A 22,836-nucleotide genomic window follows, 5' to 3' on the forward strand; every position below is an offset into this window, starting at 1 on the left:
TTTTGATAGTGTCATTTTGACTTCTTCGCTAGTTTTCCCTAGTTGTGTATTTTTGGCTAGTCGCATTTGCTGATGCGTTTTTATCAAGCTTATTTAAAAATGTTTTCTCTTATTTTCCTTAATTGCGTGTTTCGCCAATTTCGCTGTGTTTTATTAAACGTATTTAGATAATTCATGGTCGGTAGTCTGTTTCTGTCATTTCCCACCCTTTTTATCAATTAGGTCGACATGACAAAACCACATGACAGTTCTTTTTGAAAAAAGGTAAAGGTTAGCTAGATATAAAAGGACGCGATAGACCCTAGGGAAGTGAAACCACATTGAACGCCGGGGAGGGTGAGGGGACCTGTTAGTACCTTCTTGGTGGGGCGAAAACAGGTGCCCCGAAGCGCTACTCTGCGTGGAAAAGATGGGACACTTGGTGAAGGTAAAGATGTTTCTTATCAATATCTAAAGTTTCTTGCTATTCAAATTGAGATGACGTAAATTACTTGATTTTCTTTGTTTTACATCATATTCTAGCATAACGCATGCTATTCGAGTATATTTCAGACTAAATTAATTTAAGGCTTCTTGTATTTGTCTTAACCTTGTGAAAGGATTCTAAACCTTACACAGTTGTACTTTTTCTAGTTAAATATGAAATTATCGTGATGCTGACTTCTTCATGACTTCTTAGTGCTATTTGTTTGATGGTATCCTAGCATTATCTGCTGGAAGCTCCATACCACTATCTGCTCAATGGTTATTACTATCTACTTGTTTATTATCTACTATCTAATGTTTTTTTGGTGTATGTACTTTATGCACATGCTGATGATTTGCCCATACGTCGTTTAAAAGTCTTCTTGTGTCAAACCTACCATAAGGAATTATGTTTTGGGTATTGAACCCTAATTCTCTGTCCTCTTCGATCCAGTCTCCTTTATTTTAGGAGATCTTCCTCTTTTCGTCTTCTTTGTAAAATCATTCTGAAGGACTTTTTGACCATACCGTCATGAGTCTATGCGCGTTAACAAAATTTGGAATGTATTACTTTACACCTGCTCTCTCGTGCAATGTCCAAGTGCTTGAGACTTTATCAATGTAACCCCAAAAACTTTTTTGAAACTATTGTTGGCCCAGCATTGGGTATTTCATTAGCATATCGATGTCCCTGGAGTTGTATGTCTGTTTTTGAAGAAGCACCACTTTGTCAATTCAAGTTAATCTGCTTTCTTCTATGAAGTGTACAATAACCACTGTCCTGTAGCACTAAGGCTCTTTGTTTTCTTTTTAGTGAGCGTTTATTAAGAGTTCTTGACTACCATCTAGTTAAAAAATCTTTACAATTCTTATCGACATCTCCTTGAGGGCTCTGACCATAGTCAAAAGACCGGGTTATGAGATTTGAAGATAAAACTTGTATTTTGAGTTCCTTTACACTTTTAACAAAAAAACATGAAAAAACTGACTTTATAAGTTGTCTGTGAATCTATACTATCAAGTGTATGGTGGCCCATAAGTGCCAAGTAATTTTTTATTGAAAAACTCAGAAAAATATTTTTTTTATAAATGAAAATAACTTTCATTTTACAATTTAAATTAACTTTCATTTCAAAATCAATGTAAAAGTAATTTCGTTTTCAAAATGACTTTAAAAACAACTTAAAATACGACCCAGCAAGGCCACACAAATGTTTTAAATTTTGTTTTAATTCTCATTTACTTTTCGATATCATTTTAAAAAGCATTTTGTTTTTTTATTTTTAAAATCACTTTTCTCACGTAGCCCATCAGTGCCAAAGACAGCTTTGTCTCCAGACCCCTACAGGCTTAAAAGATTGAAGTTACTATGGTTACTTATTGGTTTGTTTACAGTTCACGGCCCATCAAGGCCAAAACAACTTAGTGCTTAGACCCCAAACATATTTACAAATGTGTAGGAGAGTATAAAATGATATCCTTTACTCCAGTGTTCTATGGTACCATAAATGAGAGATTTTTTCTCCGTCAAAGTGCTTTTCCTTTCTATTGTTCTTTGTTTGGCTGGTGGGTTGTATTGTCTTGAAAAATTTACTTCTTTTTGCAGACAAAATTATTCATCAAACAATGGGGAACATGAAGAGCCTTTGTTTTGATGTGTAAATAAAGAGTCGAATTTTTTCTTAATATGCAGCATGCGAGCATGAAAGGAAAAATGTTGAGAAGAGAGGAAATACACTTTTTTATATAAGAACAATTTAAGAACAGTGGAGAGGCTGAAGTTAGAGAGTTATAGCAAAAAGAATCCCTGGTTGCCCTGGTTTCTAAAATCCTCTAAATAATAAAGTAAATAGCCAAAACTTGTTTTTTACGTTGGAAAAAATAAGAACAAAATAAGAACAATTCAAGGCTCAAAGTGCCAAAAAAATTAAGAACAGCCGAGCCTCAGCAAAAATTTACTGGTTCTTATAAAAAAAAGAGTGTAATAAGAGGGAAGTTTTATTTACTTCTAACCCCTTTCATGTTGCCGCCATATGCTTTAATATTTTTGGCTCCCCAATGTGACCCCCCCCCCCTAAAACAAACAACTGGTTCGTTCTATTATCAAAAGAAACTTTATCTGTTGAAATTTACTCATTTCTATGAGTGGCCTCAATGGGCTGTCAGATCAATTCATTTAAAAAAAATTAAAATTGATTTTAAAATGACATGGCCTCGATGGGCTGAGTTGGAAATCGTTTTTGAAAACAAACCCGTTTTTAATTTGAAACGAAAATAGAAAGTAAATCAATTTTGAAATCAAAATTTAGTTCAAAACTTAAATTAAAAGCTATTGCAAAAATGAATGTGAAAAGTAAATTGTTTTGAATTTTTTTATAGAAATGTCAAAACAATTTAACTTGGCCCTCATGGGCCACCATACAAGTGTACTGTAATTAAGAATTTTATTACAAAAATGACATTGATAAAATGTCGTATTCTTTTAGAAAAAGTGCTTAGTTTTAATGGGTAATTAACCTTTTTGTTTTATTTTTTTTTTAATTATCTGCAAAAGATTGAAGCATCTAAGAATTTTTGGAAAATTTTTCTAAATTGATATATCAAAAGTTATGACTCTTTTTGCGTACGAAAAGTCGGCACGAAAAATGGGTCAAAATGGGTCAAAGCCACTATTTTCAAGATTTTGAAACAAAGAAGCTGTTGCAAAAATCCGAAAATCTATTGTTAGTTTGATTAAAGATACGCTATCTAGTAAAAAAAATGTTTTTTTTTCGCCGTAAATAAGGTCCTCAAAGTTGAAGTACTTGTCTTCGCAAATGTCTTTTCTTCTTCATCCAATTCTTTACAATGCAATTTTCAATTGTCAGATTCAGGAATAGTTGACCTAACAAAAACTGATAACATGCCATAGTTTTATTGGTTACATCAGTCAGAAAAGCACATTTTATACACGACAATTATGAAAAATTCACTATGGTCAGGGGAATTTTTTACAAATTTCTGCTTAATGGTTTCTTATCGGTATATGTATAATGATTTCTTATCGATATCTACCTAATGGTTTCTTACCGCTATCTGCTTAATGGTTTCTTACCGATATCTGCTTAATGGTTTCTTACCAATATCTGCCTAATGGTTTATTACCGCTATCTGCTTAATGGTTTCTTACCGATATCTGCTTAATGCTTTCTTGCCGATATCTGCTTAATGCTTTCTTGCCGATATCTGCCTAATGGTTTCTTACCGATATCTGCTTAATGGTTTCTTACCGCTATCTGCTTAATGGTTTCTTACCGATATCTGCTTAATGGTTTCTTACCGATATCTGCTTAATGGTTTCTTAGCGATATCTGCTTAATGGTTTCTTACCGCTATCTGCTTAATGGTTTCTTACCGCTATCTGCTTAATGGTTTCTTACCGATATCTGCCTATAGTTTTACGATATCTGCTTAATGGTTTCTTACCGCTATCTGCTTATTGGTTTCTTACCGCTATCTGCTTAATGATTTCTTACCGATATCTGCTTAATGTTTTCTTATCGATATCTACCTAATGGTTTCTTACCGCTATCTGCTTAATGGTTTCTTACCGATATCTGCCTAATGGTTTCTTATCGATATCTGCTTGATGGTTTCTTACCGATATCTGCTTAATGGTTTCTAATGGGTTCTACCGCTATCTGCTTAATGGTTTCTTACCGCATATCTGCCTTAATGCTTAATGGTTCTTACCGCTATCTGCTTAATGGTTTCTTACCGCTATCTGCTTAATGGTTTCTTACCGATATCTGCTTAATGGTTTCTTACCGCTATCTGCTTAATGATTTCTTATCAATATCTGCCTATTGGTTTCTTACCGATATCTGCTTAATGGTTTCTTACCGCTATCTGCTTGATGGTTTCTTACCGCTATCTGCTTAATGGTTTCTTATCAATATCTGCCTGTTGGTTTCTTACCGATATCTGCTTAATGGTTTCTTACCACTATCTGCTTAATGGTTTCTTACCGCTATCTGCTTGATGGTTTCTTACCGCTATCTGCTTAATGGTTTCTTACCTATATCTGCCTAATGGTTTCTTACCGCTATCTGCTTAATGGTTTCTTACCGCTATCTGCTTAATGGTTTCTTACCGATATCGATCTGCCTAATGGTTTCTTACCGCTATCTGCTTAATGATTTCTTATCAATATCTGCCTATTGGTTTCTTACCGATATCTGCTTAATGGTTTCTTACCACTATCTGCTTAATGGTTTCTTGCCGATATCTGCTTAATGATTTCTTATCAATATCTGCCTATTGGTTTCTTACCGATATCTGCTTAATGGTTTTTTACCGCTATCTGCTTAATGGTTTCTTGCCGATATCTGCTTAATGATTTCTTATCAATATCTGCCTATTGGTTTCTTACCGATATCTGCTTAATGGTTTCTTACCACTATCTGCTTAATGGTTTCTTGCCGATATCTGCTTAATGGTTTCTTATCAATATCTGCCTATTGGTTTCTTACCGATATCTGCTTAATGGTTTTTTACCGCTATCTGCTTGATGGTTTCTTACCGCTCTCTGCTTAATGGTTTCTTACCGCTATCTGCTTAATGATTTCTTACCGATATCTACCTAATGGTTTCTTATCAATATCTGCCTATTAGTTTCTTACCGATATCTGCTTAATGGTTTTTTACCACTATCTGCTTAATGGTTTCTTACCGCTCTCTGCTTAATGGTTTCTTACCGATATCTGCTTAATGATTTCTTATCAATATCTGCCTATTGGTTTCTTACCGATATCTGCTTAATGGTTTCTTACCACTATCTGCTTAATGGTTTCTTACCGCTCTCTGCTTAATGGTTTCTTACCGCTATCTGCTTAATGATTTCTTACCGATATCTACCTAATGGTTTCTTATCAATATCTGCCTATTAGTTTCTTACCGATATCTGCTTAATGGTTTTTTACCACTATCTGCTTAATGGTTTCTTACCGCTCTCTGCTTAATGGTTTCTTACCGATATCTGCTTAATGATTTCTTATCAATATCTGCCTATTGGTTTCTTACCGATATCTGCTTAATGGTTTCTTACCACTATCTGCTTAATGGTTTCTTACCGCTCTCTGCTTAATGGTTTCTTACCGCTCTCTGCTTAATGGTTTCTTATCGATATCTACCTAATGGTTTCTTATCAATATCTGCCTATTGGTTTCTTACCGATATCTGCTTAATGGTTTTTTACCGCTCTCTGCTTAATGGTTTCTTACCGATATCTACCTAATGGTTTCTTATCAATATCTGCCTATTGGTTTCTTACCGCTCTCTGCTTAATGGTTTCTTACCGCTATCTGCTTAATGGTTTCTTACCGATATCTACCTAATGGTTTCTTATCAATATCTGCCTATTGGTTTCTTACCGATATCTGCTTAATGGTTTCTTACCACTATCTGCTTAATGGTTTTTTACCGCTCTCTGCTTAATGGTTTCTTACCGATATCTGCCTAATGGTTTCTTACCGCTATCTGCTTAATGGTTTCTTACCGATATCTGCTTAATGGTTTCTTACTGCTATCTGCTTAATGGTTTCTTACCGCTATCTGCTTAATGGTTTCTTACCGATATCTGCTTAATGGTTTCTTACTGCTATCTGCTTAATGGTTTTTCACCATTATCTGCCTAATTGTTTTTTATTGTAACCTAAAATCCTCCTCAATTGGAACGAAGTCCTTGAATACTGGATCTAACCCAGCCAACGCTTTCAACTTCTCCATGCAAGTAACGGGACGCTGATTAGCGTCCGGAACATCCGGTACATCGTCATCATCGGGCTCATCGGCAATCAATAACATCTCGAATTTCAGACACATTGAAAGGTTTATCTACTTAGAGCTTCCTTGCTTATTTGAAGTGTCGAAACTAATTGTACCCTAGTGTGCCTAAAAGCTTCTAATTTGGTTGAGTTATTGTGAGTTTTAGGGTTCAATTTCATCAGTCCTTCTTTTTCTAGTGTTTATAGGAAATTTTAGTCAGGTTTTAATGTACAAATTTTGAGGTTCAGAGCACCTAAATGAAAAGTTGCGATGGAAAGAGAGAAATTATCATTTTCCAAAAAGATCAAACTCGAATAAAATGCATACCTAGGTCCTAGATGCCCTGATCCAAATTATTATTCTTGATTTATTGGCTTCGCCCTCCTGAACAATCTCCTGGCGAATAATTCACATTTCGCTCACTTTTACCATTTCATATTGATAATTTTGGAAAATGAATCTTGTTTTTCTATCATATCTTTCCATTTAGTTAACTGATTTTTAAATTTTGTTTATCAAAATTTAAGTCAAACTTTTCTCTGGACGGTAGAAAAAGTATCGATAAGAGATTCAACCCTCAATCTCACTTTCTTTGAAATCTTTTTAAAATTAGCTGTCAATTAATTTTGAAATTATTATAGTTTTTGGAAGAGTATAAGTTACATTGGGTTTGTGCTCGTTGGCAAGATATTTATAAGTTTGATCATAGTTTGATATTATCAAATGATAATTGAATATTTCATTCATTCATTTGATATGATTCTGTTTATTACTAACTTTTCAAGGAGCGCCAATTACATGTAATTCGAATTCTATCAAAAATTCTAAGCGTTTAAATTCAACTGACAGAAAATTTGAAAAAGATTTTCAAGAAACTTGCTCAGTTTAAAAGTGTTCTTTCTTAATAAATCCTTCGCACTCTTTATGTTTCGACCAAAAATTCCTTCACAATAATAACGTACAGCGGTATTCAAAATCATGGTATTTAATACCTAATTTTCCTTTCAACTTCTATTAAATATCAAAACTTCCCAACTGTTTTGAAAAGATAAATTTTTTCGACAAAGAAATCCTCTCTTCGTGCGCCTTTCTACCGAATCTCCACAACCAGCATGATTCCTCTTCCCATTGTCATCTTGGTAGTTGCTGACATATGGTGGGAGCTTTTGTTTTAACCGCAATCGTTTCACCTTCTCTCTCTGATGCAACCCAATGAAATTGTAAGTTTTGTTATTTTTACACTTAATTTAATTCAATTTCTATTTTAGGTGATGACTCAACCTGTAATTTTAACTTGCATTCCTGTTTAGGTGGACATTAAATTTATTTGCTTTTCAGGATCGGTCTTGTGTGATCAAGGGGGCGTACGGGACTTCGTAATACCGATATACAAATCACTTTACTCCAATTACCGATATACCGATAAATTTTTCCCCATTTTTCAGGTACTCTTCCCCCTTAGGCAAAAATGAGTGCGAGGGTATAAGCAGACAATAAAAGTCGGTTTTCACGTCTTTCAAAGTCTCCCTAAGGGTTACAAAATCTGAAAATTTCAAAGCAGTCTCTCTAAGAGTCGGAAAATTCACCATATTTAGAAGTTTTCTTTTATTCTGAGAGTAAAAATAGCCGTCTCTCTAAGGGTAGAAAAGTTTTCGAAAATCGAAGAAAACTTTTCAAAAAGGTCTCTCTAAGGGTTACTTTTTAAGTAAAATTTGCTCTAAAAATGGGTTTTAGAGAAAAAAGTTTTCGGCCGAAAATGCAGTGATTCTTAGCTATTACCAACTGGTGGAGGAACAGCCTTTTTTCGAACGCATAATCTATGTATTCTGACCACTAATAACCTAAATGCGAGCGAAAAAATTTTCATGACTTTAAAGTTATTTACAGCAAAACTGGTCTTGGGGCGCAATTTAAAGCGCATTTAGTGTGATTTAAAGATTTGGGCGTTCAAATAAGCTCCACTTTCGGGGAGAGACTACACGGTAACGCCACACGGTAGAAGAAATGGCCATTCACGCGTCAAGTAAGAACCCTGCCTCCTTTTAACCTTGTGATTTTCAAAATTTGCGCTCTTGACTTCAAATTGTCGCCAAACTATTCCTTTCTTTGTACTAACTTACGTATGAGGGAGGGATAATTTAGTAGATCAGAGCTCAGAAAAAAATTGAGAATTTTTGTTTTAAATAAATGTGTTCAGCAATAAATTGAATTGGTATATTGTCAAAGAACTTTATTTCGAGCGAAGCGTGTGAAAAAATCGCAAGATTTTCAAAGTTATTTCACCAAAATTAGTCTTGGAGTGCAATGGCTCATGATCTTTGATACCGATAGTTGAACAAAAATACCGAAACCGAAATACCGACATATAAAAAGGTCTTTTATCGATACCGAGATAGTCTCAAAATACCGATTACCGATCAAATTTTTCCCCTAATACCGATTTACCGATCTAAAGGCCAATTCCAACGTACCGATATCCCGTACGCTCCCACTATCAAGTATCGTTCATAAAATATTTATTGCCATCCGAACATCACCTTGAAATCCATTGGAAACAATGAAATTTCTCATCCAAAATGTTTCTTTAGATGCTTTGGCTTTTGAGAAGCTTTTAAAACGCAAATGTTTTTCTTCAGCATTTTCACAGACGGAATTTAGATAAATCCTTTCGTATGGTGTCATTATTGAGGCTAATCGCACGACGAGCTATTCTTTCTTATTTGGCGCCCCTTCAAAGAGAGCAATTAATCGTTAATTGCATCCTGTAGAGAGCAATTAATCGTTAATCACACTCTCCAATGCCGCGCCAATGTTTACAAAATTGATTTTAATGTTTTTTCTTACATTTTTTGCATCGAACGTTTTAATTGCATTCGAAATTTATTTTGTGAGAAAGAAAATCAATAAACAACAATAAAAGAAAGACATAAAGAGAAGAGAAAAATATAAAACTCTCAGTGTAATTTCTGTAATTTACTTTCCTATAATTGAGAAAAAGTAGTGAAAGCCATTGTGCGATTAGCTCGTAATCACATAATAACTCGTACAATTCGAAAATTGCACTCGTGATTTTTTTGTTTCGAATTTTCCTCGTCCTTACGGACTCGGAAAATTAATAATAAAAAAATCACTCGTGCAATTATATTCGAATTGCACTCGTTATCATGTGATTACATATACTAATACATTCGAAATTCATTGTTTAGAAACTGCACTCCAAACCATTCCCACTATGCATAGCACTACTTCGCCACATATCATTGACCGGTCATCCATTCATATTTTTCTTATAATTCTTTGTTGTTAAACTGACAAATTTTGATACATTTCTCTTGGAGGAGTACAGTTATAATTAACACTAATGCATCCCAATCCCAATTATGACGTCATAAAAACATTTTCCCTCTAAATTTCTCAAAAAGAGCTGGTTAAAAGTGACCAAGTTATGCTTCGTATATTATGACAAAATATGAATATTTCGAAAGGCTGAAAAGGTGTTATTTTTGTTTTGCGTAAGACTTCCTTTTCCAACCTAAGATTCCTTTGCTATTTTTCTACCGGAATATAGCCAGAACTCCAGTTAGTTGAGAAATAAACTTCGAAAAGTATCGTAAGTAAAAACATGATTTTCCGTACCTTTAGAACAAAACCCTTTCCAATTTAATACCGGTTAACCCTACCGTGAAAAGCACAGCTCCAAATCATATATCGACGCTGTGCCGACCAATCCAGATTCTATTCAGCGCGAAATCAACGCAGAGAAAAGTAACCATGACGACCATCCAAGATCTTGGATGAAGTTCAAAGTTGATATTTTTATTCTCGTCGTTGAAAACACAACTAAAAAAAGTCATCAATGCTTTTTAAAAAGAGTTAGTGATAGAGAATCCTAAAAAAAGTCTGTATATTATTTCGATTCAATTAAAGTGACATTTCAATAAGTAAAAGTTTAGTAATTACTATTATACATTTTGGGATCATGTAAAAGATTTCTTTTGAAAGAAACTCATTTCAATTACACTTGGAGGTTTCTGGGGAATTCGTAAATAATAAACTGCATACTGATACAGTCTGCTAGACATTAATAAGGTAATATTTGCTCTTCAGAGGTTAATATATTCTTTGAAAACTTGACCTCTGATACTCAGGAGGCCCCCCCCCCCCAAGCGGTTTGCGTGATGGCATGATTGGGACTTTTTTCTTGCGTGATGGCGTGATTAGAGATTTTTTTTTGGCGTGATGGCGTGATCAAGATTTTGGTGTGATGCGTGATATGGCAAAAATTTGAGGCATGGTGCGTGATTTGGGCTATTTGCCGCTATTTTTTGCGTGATGACAAATTTAAGCGATTTTCGTGATGCGTGATGGAGAAAATTTTTTTGCGTGATGGCATGATAAGGGGTGCCGCTGGGGGCCACACTCTGGCGGAAAATCTCGTAAGAGTGACGAGAATCTTAGTAAGGATTTGCTAATCTTATGTAAAACGACGTAACAAAGTAATATGTTTTCATTTTTTTATAAAATACTGCTAATTGAGCATTTCTAAAAAACAACTGGCTAAGCAGTGTTAAGGCTGACTGTGAACATATCTAATGAGTAAAAAGGTGTGACCAAGTAGTGTTTGTTGTTATTGGTCTAATTTTTGAACATTTTAATGAGTAAAAAAGGCGTGACTAAGTAGTGTTTGGTGTTTTTGGACCAACTTGTAAACATTTTTAATGAGTAAAAAGGTGTGGCCAAGTAGTGCTTGATGTTTTTGGACCAACTTGTAAACATTTTTAATGAGTAAAAAAGGCGTGTCCAAGTAGTGTTTGGTGTTTTCAGTCCGAATTATCCTTTCTCGTAGGGTTGAATGCCTTTCGTTTTTCGTTTCGATTTCTTGGCTTTGTGCTTTCAGTTTCTTTTGATCACTAAATAGTTCCAATGGGTACAATAATTGGATTGGTCGGTCCAAAACTGTACCATTCCCAAGCTTCAATTTCGCGCCAACGACAACATTATTGATCTTGACCACTTTGGTAGTAATGCAAATTTGCCATTCTCCACGGTTCTTTTGTTCGCCTTTGATTTGTATTACATCCCCAACTTTGATGTTTGTCGGTCCTGCTTTGGTGCAGTGATGTCTTTCTCGTAATGCAAGCAGCGCAAGCAGGTACTCTTGGTGCCATCTTTTCCATAGTTGTTCCTTGCCTGATTGGATTTGACGTAGCAGTTTTGTTGATGTAACTGCATTGAATTCTGGATCTGGGTCGGTGTCTTCTGAAGGTACAATGACGTTTGGTTCATGTAGGATCATGTTCGGTGTCAATGTTAGTTGTTTACCTTCATCTTCCAAGTAAGTGAGTTGGTGATTGTTCAGCTTCATCTTCCAAGTAAGTGAGTGGGCGATTGTTCAGCTTCATTCCGTAAGTGAGGGGCGATTGTTCAGCTTCATCTTCCAAGTAAGTGAGTGGGCGATTGTTCAGCTTCATCTTCCAAGTAAGTGAGTGGGCGATTGTTCAGCTTCATCTTCCAAGTAAGTGGTGGGCGATTGTTCAGTTCCTTCCAAGTAAGTGAGTGGGCGATTGTTCAGCTTCATCTTCAAGTAAGTGAGTGGGCGATTGTTCGCTTCATCTCCAAGTAAGTGAGTGGGCGATTGTTCAGCTTCATCTTCCAAGTAAGTGAGTGGGCGATTGTTCAGCTTCATCTTCCAAGTAAGTGAGTGGGCGATTGTTCAGCTTCATCTTCAAGTAAGTGAGCGATGTTCAGCTTCATCTTCCAAGTAAGTGAGTGGGCGATGTTCAGTTTTCATCCAAGTAAGTGAGTGGGCGATTGTTCAGCTTCATCTTCCAAGTAGTGAGTGGGCGATTGTTCAGCTTCATCTTCCAAGTAAGTGAGTGGGCGATTTCAGCTTCATCTTCCAAGTAAGTGAGTGGGCGATTGTTCAGCTTCATCTTCCAAGTAAGTGAGTGGGCGATTGTTCAGCTTCATCTTCCAAGTAAGTGAGTGGGCGATTGTTCAGCTTCATCTTCCAAGTAAGTGAGTGGCGATGTTCAGCTTCATCTTCCAAGTAAGTGAGTGGGCGATTGTTCAGCTTCATCTTCCCAAGTAAGTGAGTGGGCGATTGTTCAGCTTCATCTTCCAAGTAAGTGAGTGGGCGATTGTTCCAGCTTCATCTTCCAAGTTAGTGAGTGGGCGATTGTTCAGCTTCATCTTCCAAGTAAGTGAGTGGGCGATTGTTCAGCTTCATCTTCCAAGTAAGTGAGTGGGCGATTGTTCAGCTTCATCTTCCAAGTAAGTGAGTGGGCGATTGTTCAGCTTCATCTTCAAAGTAAGTGAGTGGGCGATTGTTCAGCTTCATCTTCCAAGTAAGTGAGTGAGAGATTGTTTAAAATTGATTCTGCTTCCGAAACGATTTCCTTTAAAACATTACATGTTAATTCCAATCTTCCAACAGCCTTGTAGATGATGTTCTTTGACATGCCAACCATCCTTTCAAAGAAACCTCCCCACCAAGGAGAGGTTGAACTTCCATTTGATGTTCCATTTTGCAAACAGTGTGTTGATATCAGGATCTGTCGAATCTTCTTCAGCCATTTTTTGGTGTTCTGGAAGGTTTTAGCGTTGTCACTAACCATCATGTCAGGGTTTCTACGTCTTGTAATGAATTCTTTTAGTGATCTTCTGAATGTTTCAGCGTTCATGTTCTCAGCCAAGTCCAAGTGTACTTGATGTTGCACAGGTGGTAGCAATCGTCCGGTATGTTGATAAAGGATTTGTTCCAGTCCTCGCCAAGGGCTTCGATCGGTATCTCTTGCACATGTGACATCTGTAGATTGTTGATTTAACCAGCTACCGAAATGGCTTTCGATCCAAAATCTTTGACGCATCTCCCCCATTGTAAGTGACATAAATCCATGTTTGGTTCTTTCATGAGCTTCTTGAATGACAAGTTTGGTTAGTTGGTGATCAGGTGGCAAGTAGTTTGGGTGTTCTCCTTGAATTCTTCCTCTGCAAACCATAATGTTATCTTCTTGTTCTTTGAGTTTCAGCCTTTGTTTGATCTCCTCCCATTGTTTTGGTTCTCTTGACTCTTGGATCTTCTTTGTTCTTTGTAGCCGAAATATCTCAGCATTGTTAATTTCCTCTGGTAATAGTTTCCCAGTAATCTTTTTAAATGTCTGCAATAGTTGTTGATAAATTTTTTTTATCCACGTGGTGATACGATACAGCTTGAATAGACGGCTTTGTTTGCCCAGCATCTTTGCCAATTGATCTTTAGAAAGGTTTACCGCTATGTGAATCTCCTTCAGCAACTTTCTCTCCCCATCTGTCTCCTTGTTGTTGACGGTGACAATGTCTTTTGGCCAGTCTTCTTTGATTGTTAGCCACGATGATTCTTTAAGCCAAAAATTTGATGCTTCAGATGTTCCTCAAGTGCCAATGTCAGCAGGGTTTTCTTTAGTTGGACAGTGTCTCCAGGTGATGTTCCTCTTCTTGGTCTTGAGTTTAATTTTGTCCACGCGATCTGATAAAATTGTTTCCATTCGTTTGCACTTCCTTTGACCCAGTGAAGAGCGACGGTATCCAAACAACTATGAATTGACGAGATTAGATATCTTTGAAGTGCAGCAGCTACGTTGTCCAGTGAGTTTGAAACAATGTGTCCAGCATTCAGTTCCAGTCGTGGTATTGTTGTGTTCTTCTTTGAAATCCGAGATTTCCCAGTGACCAAATTTGATGTTGTTCCTTCCGAATATCGAGTCACGAGGTAAATGGTGGCTGAGCAGCATCCTTTTTTGCTTGCATCTCCAAATCCATAAATTTCGATCTGGTGTATATACTGTGATGGTTAGATCTCGGTATGCTGACATAAGATGGTATTTGGGTAGCGGCTTGTTCCATCCCAATTTGTTGTCACACATGTCTCGGTAGATGAGCATGATTGGTGATGTGATTCCCGATTTGGTACTCACATGTTGCATAGCGCGTACGTCGATGTATCTTCGAGTTCGATTGGGTGATGTGGTTTGTCTTAAACTTCAGAAATGTTTGGATGGATTTTGTGCAAGGTGAAACCAGCTGATGACTGAACTTCTTTTGCAGTCTCCTTAAGTGTCATTACTTCTTGGTATGTTTGTCTTCCACTTGTTAAGTCGTCCACGAATAAGTTCTCCTGGATATCTTCGATTGCTTCTTTCTTGCGGGTTCCAGTCTCCTTGGTCAAATTTTGGAGGGCACGCAGGCACGTCAAATTTTGGAGGGCACGTAGGCACGCAGACACGTGGGCACGACGAGGCACGTGGGCACGCGGGCACGTCAAGGCACGTGGGCACGTCGAAAAAGTAGGACACGTGGGCACGCAGGTCACGTCATTTATCAGACTCCCGGTGTAAACAGTGAAAACATAAAAATAAGGATGAGTGTCCACGGGGAATCAAAGTTACGAAAATTGCACATGTCTGCAAAGGTCATAGAAGACAGAAGTGTGTCCCTTGTCCAGGGGGTTAAAAGCAGACCCGAGAAAAAAAAAACGTATACCCACAAAAAGATTTTCAGCAATAATCCAAGGGGTAATATGGTAAATATATTGTATAGCCTATAGCTAAAACTATGTTGAGGACATACACAAGGAATGGGTTCGGATTCCTTCCGGGAAAAATCATTGGCGTTATTAAGTAAGAGAGGTAAGGCGCTATCCATGTTGAGGATATAGGACGGGGTTTAACAATTTTGAAAATGGATATCCTCAACGTGGGAGATACGGATTTTAACTGGAAAAGCCCATTCAGCGACGGTGAATCCTGGTTCAGCTCGATGTGGTAGACAACAGATTCAATCTCCAGTTGATTCATCAGGTACTTCCTCCAGTATTCCTTCAGCCAGTTCTGTTTGTAGGATTTGATGATAGTCCTTCAGCAGTTGTGGATTCTTCTTCAATCGTGATGTATGCTTGTTAAGTAGTGCAATGCTTTGTGATTCGTTGTTTCGTAAGAGCAAATGATTTGGTTCCCAGGGCATCCCAGTGGTGTAGATGCCATCTTCGTTTCATCTCGTTGTTCTTTGAAGTCATGATGGATTTGGGCATTGACTCATTCTCGATTCTCTTCAAGTCCCAATACGTCCAGACTATACAGCTCCTTGCCAGTAATGCGATGTTGGTTGATTGATTCCCACTCCCCATTAGTGTCCATCCAAGTAGGGTCCTTTCAGCGATCGGTTCTCCAGCTTTACCAGCAATGAATCCACCAGATTTGGTCTTTGCATAGTCTCCAGCACGAAGGATCATGTGGATAGAGTGTTGCAGCTGTTCATCTTCGTTGTCGAATGTGATGCCATCCAAGTGTGGGTACTTCGATTTAAGTTCAGTAATTCTTGGGTTACTCAATGTGGCCAGTACAGGATGGTCCAATTTGTTTACTTTGATTGGTATAGTGTAGCTACCATCAAGTGAATGTATATCGACGTTGTATACGAGGAACTTCTGCTTGACTGTGCTGGTCATTGTCTCGAGTGATTTCGTTTCCCAGTAGGCATGTTTCATATTGATGTGATGGGTGAAGGTTGATAACACGAATGAGCTTCCAGCTCCAGTGTCCAGTAAGATGCGAAATTTCTAACCTTGGCATTGTGCAACCAAAGTTGGATGAATTGTGTCTTGGTTTTCTTCGACCATGTAGAGTGATGATGGTTGAATGGTTGATCTTTGTGGTGATGGTTGCTGTTGTTGAGTCTTCTCCTCCTTCAAGTGGCAGATTCATGTATGATGGCGTTGATTACAGCGAGCACAGCTTCGGCTTCTATAATTGGATATGTTATGGTTGCTTCCAGTGCAGTTGTAGTATAACTTCTTTCTTTTTAGAATCTCCTTCCTTTCCTTGATGTCTGATATTAAGTTTTAGTCGCTGCTTCGATGTAATTCGTCGTTGCAGTAGATACAGGTGGGTCTTCTAAAATCTTTGCTTATTCTTTGGTATCCCGATGTTCTTCCATGTCCATTGTGGTGATTGGCGTGGGGCTTATGTCTGGATTCTTGATGATGTATTCCCGAAGCTCTTCTAGTAGACGTTCAAGTTTCCATTGTTACCAATTCGGGTCTGTTTTGATTGGTCCATGTTTGTCCAAAGTCTGTCGTACCATGATTTCTGCAGTGTCGAGCTTTCCCAGTGTCTTCAGTGAATATATGCTTACTTTCATTTTGCGATAAAAATATTGATGACAAGTTTGTTACAGATGCAATGATCAGTAGAGATGCGATCTGTTGTCCAGGTGCATATATGGCTTCGGTGGTTTGTCCATACTTCTGTTGCAGCAGTCTCTTGCAGTGTCGTATCCCTCTTCAGTGAATGGTAGTCCAGTGATTTCTGTCTGGTTGTGATGTCAATAATTCTGCTCGTAGGTATGAGAACTTTGTGATGGCTGCGTAGTTTGTCGACTTGTCGATTTCCTCTGCAAGTTGCTCCCGAAATCTCACTCAATCAGTGATGGTTCTATCAAATTTTCAAAGTTGTAGTTTCGGTAGTTTAGCTTTCAGTTGTTGTGCTTTAACTTGCTCCAGTTTCTTCTCCTCTAGGTCCATGTGAAATTTCCTCTGCTTCTCGATCCAGTTGTCCTCTTCCTCTTGTTGTTTTGCCTGTCTTTGGTCTTCCACGGTCGTCTCCTCTATGATACGTTGTTGTTCCTCATTCTTACAGAGTTGTTTGATGCGACATTCCAACTTGTCGATTTTGTCGTCCCATTCTTGATACTTCTTTTCTTCGGTAGTGGTCCATGTCATGATGTCTTCTGCATTCTTTCCCTAGCAGCCAATTTCAAATATATCCGTCTTATTGTCGCCCTTATGAAATATTTTGAGCAATGATGGAAATTCTTTTCATCCCATCAAAATTTTATAACCAAAATTTACTTCCCTATCAATTTTATGACAAAAAACAATCTCAACTGTAGACTGGCACGCCAGTCGGGCTGGAACGATATCACGCGGGAAAAGTGAGCGTAGGAATTAGGTAAGCGTAGGAAGAAATTTTCTCGGCTGCAAGGGCTGAAAGTTAATTAGCAGCCTCTCACCAACTTTTGCCCGTTCTCCTACGCAGCTCCTATTCTAGCAAACGCCCGCCGCCTTTGTGTTCCTTCCCTCTGACATGATTAATTAACAGACTAGTTTGCTAGTCTATCTCAACTGAAGTTATGAAAAAAAAAATTTTGACAAAAATTTTCAAATCTGAGATTTTTTGGTTAACAGAATTTGAGCGCGCACGGATTTTGAATTTTGAAGAAAAATTGTTTTAGAATCATTTTTTGCATTCTAATTGTGAGCATTAAAAGCAAAAATTAAAAATCTTAAATTGAGCTCAATTTTTGACGCTTTTTTCAAAAGAATTAAGAACCTAAAAATTACTCTTTTTGATGACGTCTTCAATTTTTCGGGTACCAGTTTGGATATTAAAGGGGAACATATTCTACCTCCCCCACGGGGCAACAAAAGACCCTGACAGCCGGGCAGACAGGGTTAAAATATTAAATTATTGATCCGGGGAGATGACTCCATTGCTAAACGACGGCATGTGCCGCCAAAAAATGGATTTTAAAATCCGACCCTTAAAGTGCAGCCCTTGAGCAGTGAAAAGGTACTCTTACAGTAGAGTTTGATCTCAAAGCTTAATTTGTTAGAGCCATCTGAAAATGAGCCTGAGATGTCGACACAATGTGTAAAATAAATCAAAATGGGTGCTAGTTAAAACTATAAAGATGCATCAGATTTTTACTGTCAGACTTGCAATTCAGCGGTCTCTAAACATAACCTTACAGTGTATCCTGCTAAAACAAGATCCTTGTAGCGCACTCTATCAACAGTACACCCTTACAGTGCATTTAGAGGGTCCTACCCTTAAGGGAAGTACATGCCATGTGTTGGACCATATGAGTACCCTCCAGGATTATCGATGTCGAGGATGATTTGGACGACAGTGAAAAAAGGAAAACACAGCACATGAATCGTTGAATCTGACACGAGACTAAACATAGGGAGACTAGTAGTTAGGTGTAAAGAATCCCAAGAGACAAAAGAACCCGAAAAAAACTAGCTCAGGATAAGGAAAAGTACACGCTTTTTTTATAAGAATAACTTCTATAAGAATACCAGGGTGAGATTTTAGAGTTAGAACCCGGGGGGGGCAGCCAAGCAAAATATTACAAAAGTAATATACAAAAGTAATATGTCTAGCAGACTGTATCAGTATTTACTATTTACGAATTCCCCAGAAACCTCCGAGTGTACTAACTGAAATAAGTTTCTTTCGTAGAAATCTTCAACATGATTCCCAAATGGATGACAATGATTACTAATTGAAGCAATCTGATTGGCTAAAAACGCGTACATAAATGTTGTATTTCATATTGTACAGTACGTTGTTAAGAGCATGTTAAGAGGTACTACCATTCAGCCTTGTTTCTAATATAAAATCAGGTTAGTCCAAAGATTTTCAAACCATTTTTAAACCATCGGTTTTAAATTAACTTTTCATGCTGATTTCGAATTTAAATTCCGTTTTTCCTCATCGTTTACCCCTGGACGGCTACTGGAGACCTCTTTTTCAGAAAACCGCCTGAAACCACTAAAAGTCAATTTTTTTTTTAAATTCTCCATTTTGAATAGATTTCTAGTGATGTGATAGCTTCTTTAAATCATTTTTTCTTGCTGATTCCGAATTTGAAATTCATTTGGTCATGGCCTTCACCCTTGGCCTGGTATTGGAGGATTTTCTTTACTAAAATCTTCAAAACCAAGGAAAATTTATAATTTGAAAATGTTTCAATTCGAATGAACTTTAAATAAAAAGTTAAATGGTAACTACTTGTTTTAGATCAAGTTTTCATGCTGATTTCAAATTTCGAATTAGGTTTTGTATATCTCCTGCCACTGACCTGCTACGGCTATGTCTGAGGTTCCTTATTCAGAAAATATCGCAAAAACTGTGCAAAAATGTCAAGTCTTAAGTCAAACATTAAAACTCAGAGTTAAAACTCTACCCTTCGAACCTACTTTAGAGCACTTACAAATCGATTGTGGTTTCAAAACTTTCCGGTGGATTTCCCTTTTGTGCCAAGTATTTCGTCACCAATTGTAGTTCTACTCTAGAGCAAAAAAATTGGAAGAAGCTAGCGCAAGTGAAGCGAGCGAATAAACTGTGAGTTTTTGTTTTGAATATTGTTGTCAGCAAATTGGTTGTTGGCGCAGCTAGATCTCCCTTCAGAAATTTTAGATTGTACACAAAAAACAGCAAGAAGGGTTTGCTATAATCATAAACATGTTATAATTCAATTGGGAGCGAATAGAGCAAAAAAAATTCATGATCTTAAAGTTATTTACAGTATAACTGGTCTCGCGGGGAAATTTAAAGCGCATTTAGTGTGACTTTAAGATTTCAGCGTTCAAAAAAGCTCAACTTTCGGGGGAGGCGTGGAATACACAACGCCACTCGGCAGAAGACATGGCCATTCACGCGTCAAGTAAATCCCTGCCTGAGCCTCTAACCTTGTAATTTTTGAAATTTGCACTCTGACTTTTCTAATTGGTGCCCAAGTGCTCCTTAATTTGTACTAGGGAGGGATTATTTAGTAGATAACTAAATATATCGTTCATATTTAAGAAGAATTTCAAAGAAGCTACTGCAAGCGAAGCGAGCAAAAAAAATTAGATTTTGTGTTTTAAATTATTGTGTTCAGCAAATTGGGTATGGAATAAGCAGTGGGGTTGGAAAAAAATCTAGTAGATTGTCTAAGAACTTTATTGCGAGCGAAAGTTGCGAAAAAAATTGCACGACTTTCATATGGCTCGTGATCTTTGATACCGATATTTGACCAGAAATACCGAAATACCGATATAAAAAGGTCTTTTACCGATACCGAGATGATCTTAAGATACTGATTACCGATTTACCGATTTAAAAAAAGGCCAATACCGATGTACCGATATCCCGTACACACCCTACCAAATTCAGCTCTTTTCCAGTGATGTTTATCGGCCTCAAAATAATCAGTGGAAAGAAACCTTTTTTTTCGTGATTTCGTGATTTGAAAGATTTTTGAGCCGTGATACGTGATTTGGACTTTTTTTATTTTTTGCTGATTTTCGTGATCGTGATTGAAGACAAAAATTGCGTAATATCGTGAGCAAAGTTACCTCTGGGGGACCTCTTATATGAGTTTAAGATTTTCATACCATTCAGTAGACCGCTCTTGAAGTTAGCACCACTTTCACATTTAGCACAAGTTATATCTTATCGCGAATAAGAAAGAGAGTTATCGCAGGGCAAAACATACATACTTTAATAATAGGAATCATAATTAAAGTAACTTTGAAGAATCAAAAACTTATTACTGACTCTGTAATTACTGTCACTTGGTTGTAGAAGAAAAGATTTCTTTTGAAGGAAACGCCATTCAATGAGGGGACGAGAATAATGAGGGTCAGCGTAACAAGGGTCGATAAGTACGATAAAGATCACATACCGAAATTATATTCCGACCTGTGCGGACGAATAGCAATTCATTTCAGCGTGTAACCAACGCAAAGAAAAGTAACCATGACGACCATCCAAGATCTTGGATGAAGTTCAAAGTTGATATTTTTATTCGCGTCGTTGAAAACACAACTCAAAAATGTCATCGACGCTTTTAAAAAAGGATCAGCGATAGAGAATCATAACATAACCCTTTCAGTCCCAGAGTTTTCACAGCTACTTTCCCAGAGCCGTAAAATGAGTTTTTGAATGCATTTACTCATGCTTCAATATCTCTGGAATCACTAAACCTAGTCCTCTCAAGTTTTCACCCTTTTTCACTTATAGTATGAGGATCATTTTGATAGAAAAAAAATTGCAAAATGACGTCATCAGCCTGTCACGTGACCAGAGAAAGGCAAAAAAAAAATTTGAAAACAGCACTTTTTTGCCATTCAATGGTAATTTTTTTTATGAAAAAATGATTTAAACCCATTCGATCTTCTGATAGATGTTAAGCACAACAATATCTACTAACTGAAAAAAGAATTCTTTGATTAACCCTCATAGAAAAATCATAATGATTGATAGAAGTTGTAAAAAATCCCATTTTCGGCCTTACAGATTTTGCTTGCAAAAATTTTTATAAATACTTTTGTAAACAAAACTTCTTACTGGAACAAGCTTTTTTCACGCGGTCTTTTGCACACGACGCGCTATCTTATCTTCTTTGAAAGCTGTTTAAAGACATCTCTTTATTTCCCGCCAAAACATCACAATTTGAAAAATAAATCAGGGACCGCTATGCAGTCCTCTGGGAAAAAACGACGGGTCCAAAGGGACCGCAGTGCGGTCGCGTGGGACTGAAAGGGATAAAGATCTGTCTATTATTTCGATTCCATTGAAGTAACAGTACCATAATTAATGGTTTAATAATTGCTGTTATACATTTGGGAATCATGTAGAAGATTTCTTTTGAAAGAAACTCATTTTAATTACACTTGGAGGTTTCTGGGGAATTCGTTAATAGTGAACATGCATACTGGTACAATCTGCTAGACATTTATATGGTATTATTGTACCTTCATCTTCGATTTTTTCTACAGTGATTAGATTGACACATGCACGATAGAATATATACACGTTGTCGTCAGAGGTTGATATTGTTTTTGAAAACTCGGCCTCTGATACCCAGGTTAGTCGATAAGGTGGCCGATTTGCAATTTCAGGCCAGATTTTAACTAATTTTTTGTCGTTTTCATGAGAAAAGTAATGATTTTAATAAACGGCTTTCAATTTTCAAAGCAATATCAACCAATATGCAAACTTCACATAATATTTACATTAAAATAGCAAAAAAACAGTCTGGTAATAAAATTTTATCTCCGAAAAAGTCGGTCAAATAAGATTTTCACTTAAAAAATTTCAAAGATGATTAACCAGATTGAAGCAGCTTCTTCTAAAACTTCCCATCAAACCTGAAATTTTTCATGCTTTTAGATAGAATCAATCGCAAACCTCTACGAAAATGCAGGTAGTATAAAAGGTCCACTAATTCATAAGAGGATGCTAACAGTCAGAAAATTTGTAGATATTTTGATATTTTTGTTGCCCAATATTTCGGAGAAAGCGATACCACGAGGGAGAAGAAACCATTGCACTTAAAGAAGCATAAGGACTCTACAGATTCGAGGTGGCTGTATGACCTGGGCTAGGTACATTTAAGTGATTTGAAGTATCATTACAAGCATTAAACAATAGACAATAGCCTAAACATTCAAAACATGAACCATCCTACATAAATTAGAACAATAAAAAAAACTAGCCGGTACCCGGCGTCGCACGCCGGTTAAGCTGTAGCTGAACGCACTAAAAGTCCTTTGGATGTTGAAGCTGGCTTAAACGATCAAATTAATAAAAATATATCTTCAAAGTTTGACACTAACCTTCCCCCGGAGATCTTTTTCTCGCTTCGCTCGCATTAATTACGCCGTCCAGCTTTCGACAATTTGAGAAAATGTCATGGTAAAGAGGAGTGCATTGTAGAAATGACAATTCTTTAGGAAAAAGCGGGAAAGCCACAAAG

At 37.1% G+C, this 22,836-nt stretch overlaps 2 protein-coding genes across 2 annotated transcripts; both read right to left on the reverse strand.

Annotated features, from left to right (window-relative positions):
• Positions 1-10,921: 10,921 nt before the first annotated feature.
• LOC136819512 (uncharacterized) lies at positions 10,922-11,635 on the reverse strand. The gene has a single exon (XM_067075746.1). It carries the CDS (start codon positions 11,633-11,635, stop codon positions 10,922-10,924), a length of 714 nt encoding a protein of 237 aa, XP_066931847.1.
• A 940-nt stretch (positions 11,636-12,575) lies between these two features.
• Positions 12,576-13,511, reverse strand: LOC136819513 (uncharacterized). The gene has a single exon (XM_067075747.1). It carries the CDS (start codon positions 13,509-13,511, stop codon positions 12,576-12,578), a length of 936 nt encoding a protein of 311 aa, XP_066931848.1.
• Positions 13,512-22,836: the final 9,325 nt, after the last annotated feature.

The sequence above is a fragment of the Clytia hemisphaerica genome, unplaced genomic scaffold, assembly GCF_902728285.1.
Source record: "Clytia hemisphaerica strain Z4C2 unplaced genomic scaffold, Clytia hemisphaerica genome assembly, whole genome shotgun sequence".
Lineage (NCBI taxonomy): Eukaryota > Metazoa > Cnidaria > Hydrozoa > Leptothecata > Clytiidae > Clytia > Clytia hemisphaerica.